The 25,057-nt window shown below is 40.2% G+C and overlaps 1 protein-coding gene across 1 annotated transcript in view; it reads left to right on the plus strand.

The window, feature by feature from the left end:
* The first annotated feature begins 2,228 nt into the window (after nt 1–2,228).
* LOC121946798 (poly(rC)-binding protein 4-like) overlaps nt 2,229–25,057 on the plus strand; it is a 50,102-nt gene continuing 27,273 nt past the window's right edge. The window contains exons 1-5 of the mRNA XM_042491553.1: nt 2,229–2,587; nt 17,532–17,719; nt 19,168–19,191; nt 20,563–20,595; nt 24,378–24,494. Coding sequence (XP_042347487.1) covers nt 17,612–17,719; nt 19,168–19,191; nt 20,563–20,595; nt 24,378–24,494 — 282 coding nt within the window. The 5' untranslated portion in view covers nt 2,229–2,587; nt 17,532–17,611. The remainder of the gene's footprint in view (nt 2,588–17,531; nt 17,720–19,167; nt 19,192–20,562; nt 20,596–24,377; nt 24,495–25,057) is intronic.

Genomic DNA, 25,057 nt, shown 5'->3' on the forward strand with positions numbered 1-25,057 from the left:
ACTGATGTATAATATACAATAATATCAGGAGAGAGTGGGGTCGCTTGGGACATTTTTGTATCAACATGAACTATTTCTCATAGAGCACTTGAACAGTAAAGAAAATAATTGGATCCCTGATCAGATACAGATGTCTGCAAACAATTAATCAGTTTTGGGTTTTTTAAATTTCTTTATTTGTCAATCTAAACAATCCACACAAAGCACTTGGCATTTGAAATACTTTTGCATATTACGCTTATTACTCACAGTTTGGGAATTCAGTGCCTTGCTCAATGCTCTATGGCATAGTAGCACCTCTCTTTAGCTGCCAGCCCACACACTGTACTAGGTCCGTACAGGGATTTGAATCGACAACCCTCCATTTCCTAGGCCAAGTCCCCATAGACTGAGCTACTGAGCACAACCCAAACATGAAAGGCACAATTTCGAAAAAAATGTACAGGGCGTGCTTTTTCCCAAAATACTGCCTCCCTGGGACTATTAGGACACCTTGTTCTGGCCTACAAAAAATATCATTTCAACTAAAATATTTGCAGTCTGCATTTGAATGCCTTTTGTCACAATGTTGCTTGTTCACACATTTCTTTAAGAAAAACAAAGCATTTATAAAATTATTATATTTTCCTAAATTACTGAGATATTACTTTCAGTGGCACCTGTCAGCTCAGTGTGGATACAGGTATATGTAGGCTATTAAGTTTGTTTTGTTTTGCAGAACCAAATAAATAAATTAACATCTTGTGAGTTTACAAAAAGAGTGAAATAACTGAACTCATTCAATATAAGCTCAGAGGTTAAAATATAGCCTGATATGACATTCATGCAGTAAATATTCACTCAGTGATTTTACAGTGGGTCTCACTTACTTGGGAAGAGCCTTTGTCCACTTTTTGTTAATTTGTAACAACGTAGGAAAAACACAGTCCCAACTGCCCCTGGGGACTTGCCCTAATCGTCCTAAGGAGAGCAGACACACTTTAGATTCTTGTGCGAGCCAGCAACAAATATTAAGAAAGCTAACACCAGTACCAACTAATAGGCCTGAAAATCAGCTTCCCAACAGTGTTTTTGTATGTTGCATAAATAAAACCAGTACGCCGGAAGAAAAAACAAAGGAGACAAAAATGTACTTATATGCTGTAGATTTAAAAGCTGTGAATAAAATATGAGGATTAGTCAGATGGTCTCCACTCTGAGGCTGAAACTGAAGATGGTGTCGCTGAGTATGAGCGTGGTGAATGGCATAGGCATTCTAACTTACAAAAAAGGCATTATCCCTGCCCACGATCCAGACCTGGTGCAGGATAAGATAGAAAAAATAATAATAATATCACAATGTGGTGCATAATGTACATATATTTTTAATATCTCGACACCTTTACATACGAGTTTGTTCATTGTAATGTAGCGTAAGGCCTATATTTGTTTATATTTGTAATTCTATCTTTTTACACACTTATCAAACCCAGCATATCAGCCATAATTTACATTTTTTACAAATTTGTGTGAGATTGAATCAAAATGCACATATTTTTGTTTTATAATGAACATATTTTAATTTTTTTTTTAATATCTTTTTTTTTTTACTTTTTAATTTCTACTTCTAGAAATCCCCTCCAGCCCCAGGGAACAATAAAGTATCTAATTCTGATTCAGAAAACAGAACTCTGTGAATATGCCTTCCTATTTTCAGAATCATGTGGGGAAACAACTGCAACATAAAGATAAATACACTAGATGGCGCAATGTGAGAATAAGTTAATGATCTCATACACAAACTTCAGAAAGAAAATACCTAAATTTTAAATTTGCACCCCGACTTTAACGAAGCCAATGACTTTTGACTCTTTGGCTCAAGATTTCTATTAGATCTACATGCTTTGTTGCCCCATAAAGTATGAGCCAGTTTCTCAGGGGTTTGTGGTATTTGACTTACAGTTAACTGGACTTCAAATGGGTATATAATAATGTATATTTGTTGAATTAAAAGCAGCTGTAAATGTGCACCCAGGCAGGTACTGTAGATTTTTCCATTATAACAATCACTATAATTGAGACAAGATATTGCCGCACATCTCCGAACAGCCTGATTGATTCAGCAGATGTAATTTCCCCGGTCATGCCATGATTTCACACCGCGCACAGCTTCAATGATCCTGAATGTGTCAATCTGCGGAGCGACGCACGGGGAGAAGACGCGCGCTGCGCTCCCAGCAGAGGTCCTGTGGGGACAGGATCACTGCACACCGGCCGAGGCGGGCACACAAACACAGCGGAGCGGCTGGCAGCTAAGCCACAGGGACTTTTTTTTTTACCCAGAGAGCACTCGGTTGTCTCCCAGAGCTGCCCTCGGTTAGCGGTGATCAGGGTGAGCGGGGTGGTCGCCGCCTGCATCTCTCAGTGTGTCTCTCCCCTCCTCAGCGCACAGGCGCCCTGCACTCTGTCTGCTGACACACCGGGAGGACAGTCCGCACTACACGTCCGCGTCATTGGACTCTATGTGGATACAAAGCCCGGAGACAACACAAATCCATGGGGATACTTTAGTGGGAACTGCAGCCTGCGACCTTTTACATGAAAACAGGTAAGTGGCTCGGATTATCACAGAAAAGGGCACATTTTTGGACAGCATGTTCCCGTTTCTCCAACTTGAAACAGCTCTTATTCTGTAGGTGACATTCTTGATCGCTGTGCACTGTCATTTAATGTCTTATACCTCGATTTACACCAAACAGAGGGGCGTGTATTTCTAATTTAGCCTCTTAATGAGAAATCACGGAACTAAAGCCAGAATCAGGCCCTTTAACTATTGAAATTCTAATTGCCTCTCTAAATCACAATATTTTACTAATATGAGTAGGAGCTGAAATCATGAATTGATTCACAGAAGCTGAATTAATGAAGCAATAAAGTGACTGGGGTTGTTAAAGCCAGCATATGGCACAAAGTCGCCAGATGAGCAGAGGGGGGACACACAGTGAGACCCGGGAGACAATTGGTCTCTTGTTTGTTGACGGTTTTATGATAATGAAAGTGGACCCCATTGGCCATGCAGGCCAGTCCTGAAACACAAAGATCATTCTCAACAAGTCTGGTACTGTGGGCGCCTGCTTGGTGCTGAGGCAGCGAGTGTGTGTGACAGCACCATTATTCACCAGGATGCCTAATTGCATTAGTCTTACAGTGGGATAGAAAAACTGTCTTGATAAGCTGACCCAAATGAAAACCAAAACCTGGGGCAAATGCTGTTTGGCTGGACATGTTTTAGATTTTAGAGTCACATTTGGCAGTTTAAATGTACATAAACTCACTCTCACTCATTCACTCACTCATTTGTCCACAATGTCCAAAAAATGCTATTTTGTTTGCCAGACATTTACTGTCAGTAGTCGTTTGAATGATTATTTTTATTCAGCACAAACAAGCTTGTCAACATCTTAATTAACAATTAAGCTGAAATACAAATTAGTGTTTGTTTTTTGTCATAACTGGAATGAAAATCTGTCCATTCGTTTCAGTTGTAACAACACATGTTTCGCAAATAATGGCCTAAATTTAACCACTTTATGAAATTCAGGAGACGGATCGCCTTCACTACAACAGAATCAATAAATACAAAAAGCAACTGATAGCAGACCAGCTGATTGATTCAGGACATCATGCTCCTTGCTGCCTGGAGACGCTCATGAATCTTGCATGTGTACACCGCTCAAACAAACAGTGGAGAGAAAATAGGACACAATTGGAGAATTGCACATCACTTATGGGTGTAACTGTGAGCTGTTTGCGGCAGAATTCATTTAGGTGTAATGCATTGTATGACTATTTTACTCGAGAAAGTAGGAGAACATGATTCAGATTTATCTTCTCAAGCGCATAACAGAGATCAATAAAGAATAGAATTTTCTTGTGTGTGTGTGTGTGTGTGTGTGTGTGTGTGTGTGTGTGTGTGTGTGTGGTGATGGGGGCGTCTGCTTGAGTGCATGCACACTATTTATTCCTGAACAGGGAATTGGACACACAATTTGGCTGCTGTGTGAGCCACACACATATCTTTCAGAGGAACTCCAGGGGGTACAAAGACAGACCATCATGTATTGCTGACTCTCCGTCCAAATGCAATTCCTTAATGCACTCTGAGAGTCAGAGATCTAATAAGAAGTGGAAGAGCATCTTCAATAATGAAACCCCACCTGCATCTCTGCTGCAGAGTGAGGGCTGGGGCCGAGAGGCTTCATAAATAACAGAAGCCAGACCTGACACGTGCTGCTCCAACGTCTGGGAACTGCCAATAATCCTTCTCATCTACTAAGATGCTGTTCTAGCGGACTGAAGGCGGGCGGGTGGGGGGGTGGAACAGGAACAATGCTTAGTTTTAGTTTGCAGTCATCAAGTAATTGCAGCCCTGTGCAGCAGATTTACTCTATTAAACAGTTCTGCAGAGAGAGATCATGGATATTCAATCACCTTTTACTGACGAGGAGAGGACAAAAGGAGCTTTTATGCATTAACAACACAGAGGAGCAAAGATGTTTCTACTGACAAAACATCTTACAACATGTTTCATTTGTTTGTTTACTTAAAGGTCCCATTTGTGGGATTTAGGGGGATATTTTGGCAGAAATGGAATATGATATATAAAAGTATGTTTTCTATAGTGTATACTCACTTGAAAGTAAGAATAGTGATTTTGTTACCTTAGAATGAGCTGCTTTTATCTACATAAGGAGCGGATGCTCGTCCACAGAGTTCACCATGTTGCACCATCCTGTTTCTACAGTAGCCTAGAACAGACACTGGGGCATTCAGGTTTTCACTTTTTAGTGTCAGCCACTGTATTTACCAGCCCTTCAGCAAAAAAGCCTATAGTGTTTTTGTGTTTATATAGTGTTAGTTAGTGTATAGTGGTTTTTTTTTTTTGTTTGTTTGTTTGTTTGTTTTTGTATGTGAAACTGCTTTATCTACAGAGGTCTCTTCTTCTCCAAAACAAACAGACCTGATTATATAAACCTGTAAAAACACTGAATAAAACCAGTTTAACATAAAAAAAAAAGTCTGTGTTTTACACACTCTTGTCACGGAGGGTGGGCTAGTGGTTTGTCCGTTCTGGGCTACTGTAGACACATGTCAGTGCAATGAGGCAATCGCCATGTAAAAGGACCCGCTTCCTATGTAAGTATAAATGGCTCATTCTAAGGTAACAAAAACAAAATGATTCTTACTTTCAGGTGATTATACACTAAAGAAAACATACTTATTATATGCCATTTCTGCCAATATATCCCCCTAAATCCTACACACTGGGCCTTTAAATCAGGTCAATATCATATTAGTCCCAAATAACTTCAGCTCTACATCCACACCACTTCAAAACCTGTAATAACTTGCAGTGCTTCTGGACTTTTTACGAGGCAAGTCAGTATCATCATCTTCATTCAGGCATTAATATAGATGTTGTTGTCACAGGAGCGTTGTTGTGATACAAATTAATTTCCTCTGCAATATTTGAGACAAATCCCCTGTAGCAATTAACCTGCATTTGAGCAATTAACCTGTGCTTGTCGCTATCTAATAACCACAGACTCTTGAGGCTTAACACCCTCTCCTCCAGCTCTGTCGATTGCAATAGATTTCACTTCATTATCCTTAACCATGAAGTAAGCTGTTCTGCGCAAGAACAAAATCACATGAATACTTATTGCTTTGTGAAGCTTGCATGCAAAAAAACAGTGTACATTCTTTTGTTGTCTTGTTCTGCTTATGAAGAAAGCCTTTCTTCTGAGACAGAATGTGACCCTCGCCGCTGCTCTTAAGACTGACCCAGTGTCTGCCAGAGCCGCGGGCTGTCCCCGCTATGAAAAGATAGCTCTGTGTTGAGCTCCAGAGATTGACCCAGCAGGCCCCGTGACTCTCCTGTTGTGTCTCGCAAAAGAGTCTCATGAGCGTGATTTATTTAGTTCAGGAGTTGCCATCAAAGAGCCGTCTGTACTGTACAGAGACTGGAGGAATACGGATAGGTGTGTGCTAAGTATGCCAGTCCAGTGAGTAAGCGCTGTATATCAAGCGAATGAACTAAAAGACTGCCTTCGTGACAGTAATCTGCTTTGCTCTACAGTATACTATATGGAGGTTTTCTTTCAATTTGCCATCTGCATCAGTGTGTGTGTCTGTTTTTGTATTGCGACCAAGAAGGAGAGAAGCCTTTTATCCCCCTCTTCAGCTGCCGAGTGCCTGAAATATTTAACAGGGACTGCACTATTTTTGGGTTTGTGCTCGGTTTGTTGAGGAGCTTATGTAATATGTAGTTTCAGCTCAACGTGCACGGGTGCTGCTGTGTACCAAACAACACACCAGGCTAACTTAAGCATAGCAACGCTCTAAACAATATGACTTTGCAGAGCCGTACTGTACGGCACGATGAAGGATACTGTACGGTGGATCTGAGCAAGGACTCCTGCGCCATCTGTGCTTTGATTAATTTAATTGCTGCTTTAAATACAGTGTCTTGCACGTCAAAGGAAGCAGTCCACATCTTCTCAGGTTACTTGTTTCTGCGAGATATCGATCAACTCGTCTCTCTTCCCTCCGACTGTCCCCATTTCTCCCCCCTTTCTTTCTCAATTTGTCTCCCTTCTCTCTCTCTCTCTCCTCTTCTCCTCCCTCTCCTCTCCTCTCCTCTCCTCTCCTCTCTCCTCTGAGGTGTCAGATTCTCTGACTCATGCCCTGGTGTGGAGGATGGGAGGGAAGCAGGGATGAAAGAGAAGAGAGGAAAGTCATTTTGCAGATAGAGAGAGTGACCTTCATCCTGCAAGAGGGATGGGATAAAAGCTAGAGTTAATACCCTGCCAAAGTGTATTCTCCGCCATGCCAAAAAAACCATTCAGAATGATATATGGTCCTAATAGAAGCTCTCTAATAATAAGAAGCGTGCCATTGTAAGTCAAGGCAAGGCAAATGACCAGAAAATTCCAGTGTCAAGTCCAGAGGGATAAACATTCTGCAGAAGTCAAACTGTATAATCGAATGAAAACAGCACTGCAGCACGTGACGCACACAGCCAGTTAGAGATTTTCCTAAATTTAGTGCAAGAGATGTATAAAATGAAAAAGACATGTCTGCAACTGAGAGAACTGCAACACATAGTAAATCGATTAATTGATCGGTAAAACATTTTTAGCAATTGTTTTGGCACATCTCTTTGGTTTTAGCTTCTTAATTATGATGATATTCTGATTTACTCTATCATATATGACAGCAATTTGTATTTGGTTTTTGGAGTGATTGTCAGCACCGTATCTACAGCTTGAGGCGAGACCTTTTTTTAAATGCATCAGAATAAAATCTAAAGCCAATTTTACAATAACAATAATGTCAGAAAAAAATAGAAAAGGGACATCATTTAAAGGAAGTTAGGGAAAATTTTGTCAAAATGTTTATTGCAACACTAAAACATGACTTTTTTATCATGTGGTGGAGGTAAGAAAGAACAAAACTAGGAAATACCTGGCTGATTCCCATTGTCACATTGTAAAAACTGTGTATAATATTCACCAAGTTTTGCATACATTGCCTTGTACAAGTTATAGCCAGGCCACAAAATCTTCATAAAATAGCCAGTTAAATTAATAATAATAATAATAAGAATAATAATAATAATAATTTTTTTTTTTTTTTTTTTTTTTTTTTTATTTGCACTTGTCCATGTTGTCACCGGCATCGTGGTCGGAAACAAAAGTACGAGTGCCGTTTGTTCCACTATCTCAATCTGCATGACATTATTTATAAGAAATAGATGTTACCAAATATTTTAATATTTTACAATGCAAAGGCTTAAAAAAAGACTCATGAAATATGATTTCCCATGTCTTGGCATTTTAAAAGGTCCCATATTATGCTCATTTTCAGGTTAAAACTTGTGTTTTGGGTTTCTACCAGAACATCTTTACATGGTTTAATTTTTGAAAAACATTATTTATTATTATTATTTTATTTTCCTCACACTGTCTGCCTGAATATACCTGTATTAACTCTCTCTCATGCGCTCTTGGCACCTCTGCAAATCATTGCAAATGACTGTAACAGCATTGTAGCTGCACTATTTACCATTGCATAGTATAGTTGTGACATCACAACTTCACAGAAGTCCTGACAGCTTGTTTAAATGCACAGTTTCTATAAAGTGACTGTTACTTCTCTCGATTGACTGCTGTGATACTTTCATGGTATTTTTATAGCACCTATATCTGCAAAAAGGCAGGAAAACATGACTTTTTTAAAAATAATATGGGACCTTTAATGCCAGTTACGGCCTATTTTTTTAGATTAATTAATTCAGTGCATTTTAAGACTGTCTAAGGATTACATTCAGATTAAACAAAAAAATTAGGACTTATTTTGAATATTTTTTTTTTTTTTTACAAAAGTTAGCATTAGCCCTAAACTTTGAGAAGAAGGCCAAATGACAAGTGTGCAGTATATGAGCTTGGGCCACACTGTCCCCATGCTACCTAAAGCCAGTGTAAATAAAGGCTCAGACGGTGTCACTGTGTGTCTGGAACCAGCAGCCACTCGGGAGATAACAATTGACAGCCCAGAAACACACGGCCCCGTAAGGTTCATTATCTGTGTGTTTGTGTTGTTTCATTCCTGCTGGCAATAATGAGAAGGAGGAAGAAACTGGGGTTTACCTAATGAGGACACGAGATCCTTTGTGGAAACAGCACTTGATCAATGTTTGTTTCTCACACAGTAGCCATGTTCTTTAAAGGGTGTACTCTTACTAATAACCATTGAGACAGCACTAACTAAATACTGCTGCGTTCCAACAGTCACAGAAACTGATGGCTGAGGGTAGACTGCCATAATGGAGTGTCAATTGCACTCCTCTTCATTAGCTATCAGATTCACTTGTAATTATGCAGATTCTGCAGCAAGACTGACATGATTGTGAATTGCCGTGACAAGAAGTCCTGAAAGTATTGATCTGCACCAATTTGAGATATGACAGACTTTACAAATGCAACTGTTTCTGATAATAATATGTGGCTCCTGAGCTGTTAACCATGCAGAGAGTAGAGTGACAATTGTTATGATGGAGAGAAATAATCTGCCTTTGTGTAACAATAAGAGACTTTTTGTTCTGATAGTCAAAAATATGTTTGGGGGATGAGAGAGATATTACAGTACTTTGTTATAAATAAAAACCAACTCAATGGCACTCTAAATTCATCATGTCAGCCAGAAATCCCACACAGTTTTGGAAGAAATTTCTACAGCAGTGATTTTTGTCACAATACTTTTACAAACTTTAATTGCAACTGTTCAGCAGATTTGTTTACACAATCTGCAGGGAATCTTGTAGTTTTAGTAGCTCGCAAAAAATGCCACAGATTATAGATTAAAATTAAACTGCTATGGGGTAATCTTATCAGCCCACTTTGGGGTGCAGCGGCTGTGGTGAACACGGCTGTTGGCCTTCTCTCTGCTGCAGAGAAGCCGAGCGGCTCCAGGAGCAGCAGGCAGCCCAGGGGTCTGATAACCCTCTCTGGGGCCCTGTGGTTGACAGGCGGCTCGCACTGCAGGCTGACACGGTTATGCTTTAACACCAGATGAAGCCAGCGGCTGATAGGAGAGGACAGTCCCCTCTGCCCCGAGGGCTGACCCCTCCCATTATATGTGACAGAGCCGAGACAGACACGCTGAGAGATGAAACACTGCTCTTTAATTTCAAGCCTCTCCTGTTTCACAACGAAAGCCCTCTCCTCCTGTCGCTATTCTTTTCTCTCTCTCGTCTCAGTGGAGAGATCGTGGTATGTGCAGCCACAGTGCAGAGACCTGTGTATACTTAAAAAGAGCTTTTAAGTCTTAGTGTTTTTTAGCTATAGAATAAGGCAACTGACAAGGCAAATAGCACAGAATAGCAACTTATCAAAATCGTAATATGGCCTTCTGTAATTTTTAAATCACAGGAGACACAACATTTGTGAAAGGTGAAATGTGTGTCAAATACCATTTAAAATGAACTATTGTCTTGCTGCAGCGATATCCTGGCCTACACACCATATTCTAGAAATTCATTTTTATATATTTCTCAATGAATATGAGGATAATAATATAAATTATCATTCCATCTAATGCCAGAAATCATATAACAGTCAGTGCAATCACACTTAGATATATTACACTCCCATGTTGGCTTACTTTTACGGCTACAGCGGTTGCCACTTGACTACAGTTCATACATTTCTGTATTTTTGGGGCATTTTCTGCTTTTCTGGATGGATTGAAGTGGGCAGGGTTGAGATCTGAACCAAATTCTAAAAGGCTACTTTATTGTTGCCACAGCTAATAGAGCATAAGAGATCATTTCTAGAGGTCTGAGAAGAGATTAGAAGAGACAAAATACATATGTTTCCTCTTAGTGCTTTTTATCAGTTTAGCTTGTTTTGGTGTGAGTCACTGAGTTAAGAAAATATTGGCTTTCTTTTGAATGTAATGGAACTAGATGGCACTCAGTTCGTGGTGCTCAAAGCACCAAAAAAAATTTACATTTGAAAAACTCAACAGCAGTGTCTCTTTCCAGAAATAATGATCTGGTTACTCAAGATAATCCACAGACCTTGTTTTGAGCAGTTCCATGTATACATTTTTTAGGTAACACAACAAAACAGTCTTGACTGATAAATAACGACACACGAAATGTATATTTTTGATTATAAGGGGTGAATTTTCCCTTTAAAGTGTGCTTCTTTTGCACAGAAGTTTTAGGTTGCATATACAGTCGTCTCTACAGAGCGGCTCGGCTCATAAAGCAATAATACTGATGAATCCCAGCATGAGTTATAGCTGCGATGCTGTTAAAGCTAATCCAAACATGCAGCCCCTCTGTGAATATTTCATTCACATGAAACTGAGTTCATTTAATTAAGAAGCTTCAGCATAAAGTCGTAATTCTACTGAAATGTAAGTATTCTTTTGAATATGCAGTCGTTAGCTTTGTTAGTCCAACACTTTCCGCTATTTAGATCTTCTACACATACTCTGGAGTGCAGTATGAAGTCAAAATAATGGACAGACCCTCCAGATTGTTTGTTTATATGTGTTTTTATTTTTCTGTGTGTTCTGGTGTGCACACGTTTGTTCCCTGAGGATCTCATTTAAGATAAAACTGCTCCGATTGGCTGACCACTAGTGAAGAGGAGCCTGCAGAGGACTCTCTCACTTGTCCTATATGTGATTTTTCATCATCTCAGGAGGTGACGCTCTCATTGTGTCATCCCATGTACTCAAACATGGCAGCACTTTGAGTTTGCTCATGACAGACAGATGCAGGAAAAGTCCTCCTGTGGAACTTCTCAGCAGATCAAAGCCTGTTCGCTCTTGTGTTTCAGCGCAACGATTTCCGCCTCTGTGTGTGTGTGTGTGTGTGTGTGTGTGTGTGTGTGTGGGTGGGTGTGTGTTAGTGTGTGTGAATTGTTGCCTTCTTTCATCCCAGCAGCTGTATGTGGGGTTGTTTTGGTGCACACAGACCTGTAGATGTGGCTGTCTCCATGTGTGTGAATGATCTCTCACCTCTCGCCCTCGCCATGCGCGTGTACACACGTTGACACCCTCTCACTTACTGCCATGTATGTGCCCATCCGGGGGACACCCTATCCTCCCTGTCTTGTGTGTGTATTGAGAGCAGACACTCAATACCCCCGACCCCCTGTATGTGCTATATGCAGAGGGGAACCCTGTTTCTGTCTTTCACCATGGAGACCCGACATGTCCTCATTCCTTCTTCATTTCCTGTAAGCTGGCCCTGAGCTGTCTGTTTGCCGGTTGTGTGAGGGACATGCTTGTCTCTGAACAGGTGTCCAGTCCTCTAGACAAGCGGGTTCTACAACATCCTTTTCATCTCAACAGACTCTCTGGAGTGGATGCTCCTAAAAACATGGCAAGAAAAAACTATTGCTGGCGGCTGTCAAGGGATGAATGCTGGCTGCTTTAATCTGAGACATCTTTGATGTATGCGTCATAAAAGTAAGGCCAAAAAAAAAAAAAAAAACTCAATACCTTAAAGGATAATTCTAGTTTGTTGCATCATCTGACTTAATATTGTAGTTTTTGGCATGATTCCTTTCTGGTATTAAATACTGAGCCTAGTAGCCTTGACTATTGGTACTTTATAAACATATTTTCATCACAAGATTTTTTTTTTTAATATTTTAAAATTTTCAATGTTTTTTTAACAAGAAAATATGAAACAGAATGAGGCAACAACAAATTAAAAAAAACACCAAAAACAGGAAGGTATGATGTCTTCAAATGTCACGCTTCGTCTCACCTCACAGGTAAAGATATTTTATTATACTTTAATATCTGACAAAGAAAAGCAGCAAATCTTTACATTTAAGCGGCTGGAATCAGCTAATTTCTGGCACATTTGCTTAAAAAATGACTGAAAGATATACTATGCAGGATTTTCCTATGACTCACAATACACACAATTTCCTGATACAAAAATAACTTCTCCCAATCATCACTTGTGACCCACTACAAGTGTGCCGCAGTGTATTTATCTGCACTCTGCCTGTATTTTCTTATTATTATGTTGTGTTAGGGACTTTCCTGAGCAGAGCACACAGGTGAGGTCAGGACTTCATAAAAGGGTAATGAACATGGAGGAAGCTACAAAAATCATGGACACAGAGCCAAAAAAATTGCAAATATAGCAAACGGCATGTAGAGTTGGGGTTAGGGTTAGGGTTGGCGTTTGCTTTCACGTTTGTTGGATACTGCAGTAACCAACAATTCCTGCATAAAATACCTTTAATCCATTCTCAGAATTGTTGCTGATTAATTTTCTTTTAATACACTAATCACTTTATCTTTTCAGCACTAATTCCTTCCTTCAGTGTTAGAATACAGGGACATAGCAGGGCTGCATGAGAAAAAATATGTGATATGCAATAATGTTGAATATTGTGACAATATTACTTGTGATAAATAAGCAGATATTGAAATGTAGTCAGTTTTGCTTTTCCGCTGTTTTCAGTATACTACGAGATATAAAATGACAAAATTGAACTAGACACAGATGGCGCCATTAAAAAAAGAATAATAGTTACATTTTAAAGAGTGGTTTTCTACTAATATTCTCACTCAACTAAATCTAAAAATCTCTGAGTGCAATGAACTTGTGTTTATTGCACAAGTTCACATCGCAATGGCAATTTTGTTTTAAATAATTGTTGTTCAGCCCTCATACATAATACTGTACATATTGTTATTATTTGTTATGGGTGATAGTGGTGTAGTGTTTATATAGTGCAGGAAAAAAAATCATATTATACCCACTTTCAGTGCTCCCTCCATATAAGGAAGTTGGCTTAACTTTTTGTTTATTTCTAACCTGGCTGCTGGTGTTTATTGCCATATCAGTCTTTGAGCGCATTTAACGCTGAATACAAGCAGTGACTCAACGAGAAGCTCCTGCATACTGGATTCAGTGAGGCAGAGCAGGTCCAAGGTTACACAGTCAGTGACAAAGGAGCAGGACAGTGGATGTGCTCTCCGCCTCTCACTTCTGTTCTGACTGTATTTTGGCAGCCTGGCGCTGCAGTCTGCACTTTGCTAATTCCCTGTTCTGAGTTACCAGGTCTAATTTAGAACAGAGGGGCTCTGTTCATCCTGGAACGCTGCTGCTGCTTGGGACTCTGGAAATGAGGCAGTTCAGAGACTCCCCGCCCTCACACAGACACAGAGCACATGCCTTGTTATCAACCCACAGAGCAGAACATAATGATCCCTCCAACCATTAGCCCCTAATGCAATAAAGTGCTAACATTTTAGCCATGCCCTTCAGTGCCTAAACATAATGCAGTTAGCCCACGGGTTGCACAAATGTGCTCTGTGATAACACATGTGTTCAGGACGCATCGATCAAGCTTAAAGTCATGATTACTCAGCCTTATATCTGTAGCTAACAGCAAGCAAAATGTTCCCATTTTTGTTTATCCCCAGTCAACCCCAAGGGCTTTGTTTGATATTTATGGAAATTGTATGGAGATGAGCTTCTAACTGATAGCTTTGTAAGTCAATGAAATGAGCACTTCTCTCAAAAAAAGGCAGAGAAAGTTTGATTTGGTGCAATCTAATCCAGGAAAATGACACTTTGCTCCACTTACTACCACATTTTGACTGGCTGGCATGTCAGACTGCGCCGCGGCCATGGATGGGAATATAAAGGCCACACAGGCAGTCGAGCTCTGTGGGATCTTAAGAAGTGAGCATTATAACGTGTCTTTGCAAACATCCAGTGCATGAATAAATCAGCGAAGCAGCAATGGCCTTGTGCACTGAGCAAAAGCAATAAAGCTGCCTACAACAAGTCTCTCAGGAACTGGATCTCATCTAAAATAACACCCATTTATTAAACATGATCTCCTCACATAGCTCACCAAATCTACAGACAGCATGCAGATTTAGAAAGGACACACACATATGCCAGGCGGCGTCAGTAGGATTGCAGCAGTGGGCTGGTGTACAGTGGCTCTGTAGGCTGGTTGGAATTCACTTGGCAGACAAACAAATGGCCTTGATGAGTCAAAGAGGAGAGTTTGTTACTGTGTTGTCACTGGATATGAGTGTTAACATCATGGGCCAAGACGATAAAGAATTCTTTTGATGTCTCAAATATCTTAAAGGTCCATTAAAATAAAATGGTTTTATTAGAGCTGATAAAGTGCTATTTGTGCATTTGTTTGTTAGGTTATGTATTTGTTTCTCAATTTGGGGATTCTGATATATATATATATTATATAAAACAATAAAACATGTAAATGAATATGAGTCAGCAGTGTTTCCCATACATTGATTTGTTTGTGGCAATGCACCATGATGCCAACATTACTAGTCAAAATGAATAAAATATCATTTTATTGTAGAGCAGTGTGCAGCATACTGATTCACTCAGCATCCTCCAACCTAAAGTTCCATCAATCCTATGTTTCCTTAACTCTATGTTCCCTCAACCCTATGTTTTCTTACCCGAATTCCCTTAGCTCTGTGTTCCTAAATCCAACATTACCTTTAGCCATATTTTCCCTCAATCCCATGTCCCTTCAGCTTTATGTTCCCTCAACCCTATGTCTCCTTAGCCCTGTGTTCACTCAGCCTTAAGTTCCCTCAACCATATGTTCCCCCAGCCCTATGTTCTTACAGCCTTGAGTGAGTGTTCCCTCAGCTCTATGTTCCGTTAGCTCTATATTCCCTCAACCCTATGCTTACTCAACCGCATGTTCCCTAAGCCTTATGTTCCCTCAACCCCAGGTTCCTTAAGTCATATGTTCTCTAAACCCTATATTCCCTAAGCCATGTGTTTCCTCAACTCTATTTTACCTCAATTCTATTTTCCCTCAACACCATGTTCCCTCAGCCATGTGTTCACTCAGCTCTGCCGCCTTAACCCCATGTTCCTTCGGTCCTGTGTTCCCTCAACCCTATGTGTCTTCAGTCCTTCTCCTCTTAACCCCATGATCCTTCAGCCCTTTGTTCCCTAATTTTTGGTTCCCTTAGTCCTATGTTCCCTGAACCCAATGTTCACTTAGCCTCACATTCCTTCAGCTCTGTGATCCTTAAAACCCATGTTTTCTGAACCCTATGTTCCCTGAAACCATTTTCCCTCAGCCGTGTGTTCCCTCAACCTCTGCCAAAGAAGTAATGTTTTTGTGTCTTTAATAACATGGACAAACTGAACCTAACCCAGTTATAAAAGGGCCAGCTGTGACACTGAGGGAACATAGGTATGACCTTGATTGGATTGACTGATTGGTTTCCAGGAGATGCATCTGAAAAACTTTAATTAACCCCAAACAGTGTATCTGCAAACATCAGCATATCAGCATTGTCACTGTGCATGCTGGCATGTTAGCATTTTTCAGCTAAAAGCACAGCTGTGCTGAGGTACAGCCTCACAGAGGTGCTAGTATAGCTGTACATTTTTCTTGTCTTGTTTTCTTGAGAATAATTTTGGCTAACCTAACCTACTTGGTTAAACAGAGCCCCTCCGAGTCTGACATCAGAAAAGTGTGGGAGGAGGGAGGTTTCACTGTTCCACCATCCAGCATGCAGTTCTTACGGAGAACACTGGCAGCCTCAGCCTTGCTTAATTAAAAATGCTGAATGGATGGATTTGCTGTTTTTCTTCAATTTATGTGACAGTAAACTGAATCTGTTTGGGTTTTGGAGTGTTTCTCAGAAAAAACAAAACATTTGAAGACTCCACTTTCGGTTTTCAGGATAATGTGACTATTTTATGGCATAATGAAATGAATAGAAAAAATTATTAAGAGTTGCAGCCCTAATTGGAAACATTTGTCATATCCTCTGGAAAATATGAGGAAACTCTCCTTGCCTTTAAGTTCTGCTACAGCATCTACAGTGCAGCTATATTTATGCATCACATATACACTATATCTGTCTACTTCCCCTGTCCAAGCTGACAAATGTAAGCAAATATAAATCAAGAGGAACCATGAATGGCTCTATGAACTAATTATACACATCACGCTGAGACTGAGCCGCCAGGTGACTCACATATTAATCATCATACCGTATGTCACATCACTGACATGCACGTAGCAGCCGCCACATTGTCATTCTGGGATCAGCACAGACGCTCCTCATTTGCTGTCTGAGTATAAATCCTGCCCATATCACTGTTTTTTCCTCTCTGGCTGACTGTGATCGAGCAGATAAAAACCAGGTCCCAGAAGAAATTCCAAACATTTTCAGGTTTATGAAAACTGTTTCAAATTGAATTTGATTAACTTTGCATGAATCTCAAACCACGCTCGGCTAAAAAAGAAATGTGTTTTTTTTTTTTTTTTTTGCATCCAATTTCTCAAATCACTCAACTCGCTGTGAGAGAAACTGCTTGTCGGTTAATGAAGACACACAAATAGCGTGTTAGTCATCGATGGCCACCCACTGTCTGCCAGGACCCCAGAGCTCTGATGAGATGCTACATCGCTGACACTGCTGGTGCTTCTGGTCAATATCCTGCACACACAATGGTCTTCATTATGACTTTGTTATGAATCACCATCAATATTACATCGACTCAAACTAATGAAGAAGTTGCTCACTGAGATACTTGATTTCAATGTGCTTTCAGAGGCCTCTCGATGGTATAAATGTATTTGATTTGGGCTTTGATTTGTCCTCTATTCATTTGAATGTCTGATCTCCGGGAATTATCATCCAGTCAACAACACAGTCAGATACAGCATCAGTAGTTTCCGAGAAATGAATTAGAAAACGGCAATTAGTTTAATAGTAGCACATAATGTTCAGTGAATAATGACTGCGTGTGTGTATGTGTGCCTGCGCATGAGCTTTATCTCAGGTGCAAACAATGAGTGTATGTGTGAGCATGAATGCATATGTTTATGTCTTGATTCTCACATTCCTTTGGTAGGATTGACTTTTTTCTCTTTTTTTGAACAATTTATTTTAAATTAAGTCATTCTTTTCTGTCTCAGAGCGGCACTAAAGGACCTCGGAGAGCCAGAGAACGAGCGCTGGCCCTCGTCTGACTGTGACCAGCGAATGAGCCTTGTTCATGCGTCTCCCTGCGTGCCACTCCCACATCACTATGAACTGTGAGCAGGACTTTGCAGACGGGGGCTTGGGAGTGACCCTCACACTACGACTGCTCATGCATGGAAAGGTACGAGCCTCCTGCTCACATTGTTTATGAATGATTGAATTACATGCTGCAGCACTTCAAGGCCTTTCAAGCATAAGATTCGTCAGCGCCTCATAAATTATTAACAATAAACTCATAGTTTATATAAATAATGAAATGCTTCTATGAGTATAATAAATGTTTTCCCTTTTTAAAGGCGCAGTGCATGACATTTAGTGTTATCTAATGGTAGGGATTAGAAATTGCAACTAGTGGAAACTTCTTCTGTATGCCAAGTGGGAACTCCCGGGTACCATTTTTTCAGTGTTCAGGAGGTTTGTAGCGTGAGCCATTTATCAGCAAACAGCCAATAAAGCAGTTTTCACGGTACAAATCAGTATTTCTCTGACACTGTTCAAGTCGTCGCAGATGAGCCATGAGCCCAGCACCTGCTGAGATGTACTCACCCTTTTTATTTCTTAACTCAAGGGCCATTTTATAGTTTTTTATGTATTTGCGTGTTTTTTCGAAACTTAGGATAGTGAAAGAATGGCCTGCTATACTTTCCCTAACTATGACTTATTGCTTTCGTTGTTTGAAATGGTTAGTTTTAGGTTAGAGGAGTGGAACTGGTTAGGGTTAGAGTAATCTACCAGATAGAATTGCTATCCTAGGATTCACAGCTGTGAGGGTCCACTTGGTCCGTGTGATGTAAATGTCATCATACACCCATGTCTGTAGGGTCAACACTGACCTCTATGCAGATGTCCACATGCAGCCAATCTGTTGTGACAATGCGGACTGCACATGCTCAAATCTTTTGTTCCACACTCTTTTGTTCCAAGCAAGCTGCAGCTACCTCTCCACAGTAAAGTTAGTTTCAAGATGAATATTTGACAGACTTTCTCTTCAGACCCAGCAGCAGTTCCACTTTTATCTGATGTTGACAATAGGAGGACAGTAAGCTAACCTTCCAACCCCACGTTCACTACTGGGGGCTGACACGGACCCTCAATTTGACTATGAATAGAACCGCATGTGCATGACCACAGCTGTCGGCGGACGTTTGATGTCGACAGTATGTCCGAGCCTTAAGATCTAGACGTTCAGGAGGTTTTTACTGGGAGCCAAATTATTTGCAGAGGCATCTTCCTCTCCAGAACAAATATGCCTGCATAATTAGTTTTAATTAACACTGAATAAAGAAGTTTGACGGTAAATATCAGTGTTTTTCCGACACTGTAGCGGAGTGGCTGCTTGTGGTGCAACATGGTGAACTGTGAAAGGACCCACTCCCTTAGTATATATAAACGGCTCATTCTAAGACAGCAAAAGCTAATGATTCTTATTTTCAGTTGATTATACACCAAAGAAAACATACTTATTACATTATATTCCATTTCTGCCAAAATATGCCACTTAATCCCACACACTGGGCCTTTAAAAGTGGATTTTGTGTACGTCATTACCTTTATCTCCTTTCGTTTCAGGAGGTTGGGAGCATCATAGGAAAGGTGAGAATTCATTTTATTACTCTACTACACATAATACTGCATATATGTGAAAGCATTGATAATAAAATAATATTCTTTTATCAGAGGTTGATGTTTTGAAATGCTTTGCTTGTGTCTAATCTTATGTATAGTTATTTTCCATTGATCTGAGTCAAAAACTATATTGATGCCTTTCATGTGGAGTCATAATAAGCCTTTGTGGAATAATTTTCCTCTCCGTCTTGACTCTGTTTTGAAATCAACGCAGAGCACAAAGCCCTCAAACAAACAATTGTTTTTCTAAATATCCCAATCCTAAATGTAACTGCCTTAAACCAAACCTCTTAAGACCTCACCACAACCCCCACCACCCATAATGCAACTCAGTAATCCATCAAACAAAAACATTAGTGCACTGACTGCAAGCCTCCTGTTGAAACTGAGCTCCAAAGACGTATTACCGCCAGCCCCTTGTGGGCACTTTAAGTGTCTGTTAGGAAGGGCCTGGCTGTTCGATGCTGCATCAGTAGCTCCAGATATCACGCCTTGTAATACAACACCTACAAAAGACATCAATAGAAGACAGAACAGGGACAAAAAAATAAATAAATATATGTGGAAAATAAAGAGTGCTGGAAAGAAAGCTGTCACAATGGATGCCACAGTATGTTGCAGAAATCAAAATATCTCAAAGAAAATAGAGAAAAGAAAGAGAGATGAGCTTGGCACACACTGTGCAGCTCGACAGAGAGAGGCACTTGATCTGCAGCACTCGGACTAATAACTTGCCACTCCATCTCTTTGGCAAACCTCTCATCTGTTTCTGCTCAACAGAGGATCCACACCAGAATCACAATGCACCACATATAATAAGTTTTCCAAGAATACGACATAAATAACATTGTAGCCCAGTGTGTGGGAGATGGCACAGTTTTTGATACTCTTGTGTCGTCAGTGGATTCATGAAGTGTGAACAAAGGCGTGACAGCTCGGATGGACTAAAGCCAAAAGGAAATCTGGGGACAGGAGAAGAAACAATCAAAAAACCAGCAGAGGATGTGCTGCAGCGTGACACAAAATGTTTGACAAAATGTTCTTGTCCCTGCTGGCAGGAGGTCTCCACACATGCTGCATATACAGCCATTACAGCAGGTGTACATCCCCCTTTAGACAGCCGGATGTATTTGATATCTTTTTGAGACAGCGGTACAGAGGACACCGCCGCAGTGCATTGCGCATTGAAACTCTAGCTGAAATTTGTTCTGCTAAATTCCAATCAGACTGTCGTGGTTTGAAGTAGCAGGTTTCACTTAGAGGTCGAGGACACAGTGATGTTTCAAACAAAGCACATTTGATTCTGTTTAAAGCTGTCTCTCATTTTCTCTTTTACAGAAAGGAGAGACTGTGAAACGAATACGAGAAGAGGTACTGTGTTCACAATTCAGAGCTTTGAAAGTGACATCTTTTCATCATCTGCATCAGTTTTGCTATCTGCTGTTGGTAATTTGTGTGTTTTCTGAGTGGCTATGTGTCAGCATACCATATAGCCAAAATCAGAAACTTATTCCCTGTTTCTTATACTAAAACATGAACCAACCACATCTCTTTTCTGCCTTTTGTCTTTATTCACAAACCCAGTAAGTTCATCTCAAAAGAAAACATAATTCAATCTCAGAAAGCCTTTAATGCCGGTCAGCTTTTCTAGAAAGTTGTATGTATTAAATAGAGCTTTGATCCTCTGCCCAAACCACGCCCAAACCCGGTGGTTCGTGTCTGTCCATAATTTTGTCGACATTCTCCCATGAATCGAGTCAAGTTCTTGACAATTTCCAGGTGTTAGAGCATTGCATTTCTCTATAAATTGACAAAAAGGCCCTTTTGTACAGGTATAGATACTTTTGAAAACGTATATTACATTTTGGCCTCTTGTCCACATGCCAACTTTTAGATAACCAAAACAAAGATTTTCTAAAACACCTTTAAAGGTACAGATTTTTCAAAACTGCGGACATGTAAAAAAGAGCATTTGGGAAAAAAGACATCTCCTCAATTTACTTTGTGTAATGAACATGTGCAACAAAATGGCTGACTATGGGTTTGCTAACATTATGCTAGCACTGCTTGGTCAAGCGGCAACCTCTAAACCTCAAAAGTAGTGCCAAAAACTGCAGTTCCTCTAGTGGCCTCTAGCGGCCCCTGGCTGGCTGGCTCCAAAACAAAGTAAATCTTCAATAGACCCCAATGTTAAAATGTTCAACTTTACAGCAGAAATAATATTTTTACAGCCTGGTTCACAAAGCAGTTTTAGTCTCTATAGCTAATGTAAGGGGGAAACATATCTTTTTTTTGTTTTACCTCACCCATTTACATTTAATTAAGGCCCAAAATTATGCATTTTAAGGATGGGGTCTCTTAAGGGATAGGCTGTCTGCAAGGTCTCGCCAATTGTCACTTCTGGTTTAAAAAAAATCAAAAAAGTCTGTGCTTTACACTTAGTATTTGCTGAACCACTTCAAGGATGAACAAAGCCGTTTGCTGTGCTCCACTGCTGCATCCGCGGTTTAAAGTCAGCAAGAAATGATCATTTGGATCAGGCCTTATCAAACCAACAGATGGTGGCACAATTTTCAGAATGAGATTGTTAATGGTTTCTGTTTTTAATCGATCTCTGGCCCTTAACTGCTGCCGTGATTTGGGCTTGGACACAAAGTATCGCATGCAAGTTCATTTAGAGTCGGGCCTGATTTTTTAGGCGTGATCAAAGCTCTAATTAATAAGAAAGATCAATTCTCTCTGCCCGTTTAGGAATTCTAAGTATAAAAAGTATAATAAGCAGTGGTGATGGACAGATTGACCCACAACCTCGACGTAGAGGTGGGGCGAGTTCAGGTGAGCTTCAGGCAGGCGGCTCAAAAAGTGACAAAGCAGCATTCTGAGTAAGTTACTGATAACTGACAGAAACATTACAATAGTCTACTTACGACCTTCTCTCCCCATCTGTCACGCTCTCTCTCGCAAACACACACACACACACACACACACACACACACACACACACACACACCTTGGAGACCTCAGTCCTTGTCTCTGTCCTTGTCTCAGTCCTCAGTCCTGACAATTGTGCTACTATAATGCATATAGTTGGTGATTTGTGGGTTGAGCTCAGGTGGCTGCATTTTTGTGAGTTGAATAGTGCAGATTGGCTCTCAAACCAGGTTGGGTGGGCGCAGGTATTTAAAATCCCTGACACGTGCATAACTACAGAGCAGGTACAGCGTCCAAATTGCCTTTTGGGCAATAGCGGCACCTTTTCAATTTAAATCCTCTCTCTCCATCATTCAGTACCCCTCCTCTAACTGCTCTCTCACCAAATCCCTTTTCATTCTTTTCCTGCTTAAAACAACTTCCCTCTTCTCCGTCCTCCCCTCGATTCCCTCTTTGTAAATCTCAAGGGTGCAGCCAAACTAATGCCGCTTGGTTAACTCTTTGTATTAAAAAGTAATTAGGCTGACACCGTGGCAGTTCATTTCTTTCTCTGGCTGCTAAAGGTTTTATGTTGTACTTTATGAGGCGGAGGGATAAACAGAGGAACAGTGAGGTGACAGGACAATGCAGCCCTGCAGAGCTGCTGGATAAACCACTCACCCATGATAGTCATTCATCCATTCATCCAGCCTGCCAGTTTTGGCCTTTGTCACTTCCCAACTGTAAGAGCCTCATCCTGTCAGCCACTCCCCAGGCCTTACAGTCACAGTGGGAGCATGACTCACTGGAGTGACTGGAGAAAACGCCCCAGAGCTCCGAGCGCTGGTCCGCCTCTGTTCACGTGACTTCAACTCAAGGACACAAAATGGAAGCAGAGGAGGGCAGGAGATCTGTCATCTGAGGGCAATGCCCCGAAAAGAAACTCTATTACGCTGTCACTCTGAGATACAGAGATGTGCTTTATAGTGCTCAGTCTCACCTCCCTTACATCATGTCCCTTGACTCCCCTTCCCGTGGGTGTGCTCAGCTGTACGTCTCTTTGAACTCAACAGTTTGACACCAAATCACAAGACGATTAATGGAATAATTTGGGAAATATGCTTATTTGCTCTCATCCTGAGAGTCAGATGAGAAGATCAATACCTCTTTCGTGTCTGTGCAGTAAACATGAAGACACAGTTATTAGCCAGTTGGCTTAGCTTAGCATAAAGAGTAGAAGCAGGGGGCAAAAAGCTAGTCTGGTTCTGTCAAAAACTGAAAAATATCCATCTACCACCACCTCCAGGAATTTACTGCTCCCAGCCAAGAAATAGTCCCATCAGAATCAGAAATAGTTCATTGATCCCCGGGGGGAAAGACAGTCGCTTTGATGTAAAGCGTAGAGAATTATATTCAAAGTAGAAATAAAATGTCTATAAAATATGAAATTAAAGTATGTGCATTATGCTACAATGCTCAATTCTGCTATGTAAAATATTAAGAACATAAAATACGTATAATGTGCTGAGTTTGTAAAGTGTGTAAAAATATAAATGCGCATTACAAAGTGTCAGAAATATAAAAATATTGATTATGTTACAATCTTCAGCACAATATATGAATCAGTACAACTAAGCTTAGCCTCTCTAAAACATAAAATTGTCATTTCACAGTGTCATTTTCACACTTTGTAAAGATTAACCTTTTGTAGAGCATATTGGCTTGATTTATTTAAAAAACATAGAAAGATGGCAATAAGGTAAGAAGAAATTACCCAAAATTATCAAGAACTTATTGAAAAGTACAGGAAAATTACCTGGAAATTAGTATTAAAAAAAACTAAATCAAACAAAAGATTAAAATTTAATAAATGAAAATCATCTGAAAATGTGCATAAATATCTATAATAATTCTCTACATAATTCTAAATATTAAATTATGATAATAAAGTAGGAGTAAAGAGCAGAAAATATTCAAATCTAAGAATCTTAAATAAGTTTTTTTTTTTTTTTTCAGATTAGTTGGCACAGTCAACAGTTGACAACTAATCGATTAATCATTGCAGCTCTAATGCCAAGCTAACAAGCTGTGCAGAAGCTTCATTTTTACCTTACAGATAGTGAGAGTGGTATCAATCTTCTCGTCTAACTCTCAGCAAGAAAGCACATGAGCATATTTTGCAAAATGTTGAACTATTCCATTATGTTGTGCATTAACTGACCTAATGTCTTTTACTCCCACAGAGCAGCGCCCGGGTCAACATCTCAGAAGGCTCCTGTCCAGAGAGGATCATCACCATCACCGGCTCCACAGACTGCGTCTTCAGAGCTTTCACCATGATCACATACAAACTGGAGGAGGTAACTGTAACTGTACTACATGTCATTCAGTGACTATGTTTACATGTCCACTAATAGTCCATTATTTTGCCAAAAAGACAACCTTCTCCATTTGAAATAGGTAATATAAACAATATATTCCGTTTGGACTTTCCAAATTAGGCCTTTGTCCAGTTGATGCATTCTCTAATTAAGACATGTGGGATATGCCGATGTTATTCAGGTTTTAGAGGCATTCTTACATATGTACAGCGCATTTGGAATATGCATCTCAATTTGGGTTTTTAATTGCAGTTTGTGTCAAGTGGCCTTTTGCCTGTTTACCAACTTGCCAACAGTTTTCAAGGCTGCCCAAAAGAAAAGCTCACATTTCGGGTCGGACGAAGAAACACCTTCTTTTAAACATTATGAAAGACTTGGATACCAACAGGAAGGTGATTGAAGGAATGAAAGAGGTGTTTGCACGGTCTCACAAGTCTGCCACTGGTGGAAAATTTCAACCCTGTGAAACCTGGAGTGACCTCACTTAGCGTGTCCTGCTTTCAGATGCCTTTCATAAGTATTTAAACCTTTGAACTGAGAAA

This window comes from Plectropomus leopardus, chromosome 8 (genome assembly GCF_008729295.1).
Source record: "Plectropomus leopardus isolate mb chromosome 8, YSFRI_Pleo_2.0, whole genome shotgun sequence".
NCBI lineage: Eukaryota > Metazoa > Chordata > Actinopteri > Perciformes > Serranidae > Plectropomus > Plectropomus leopardus.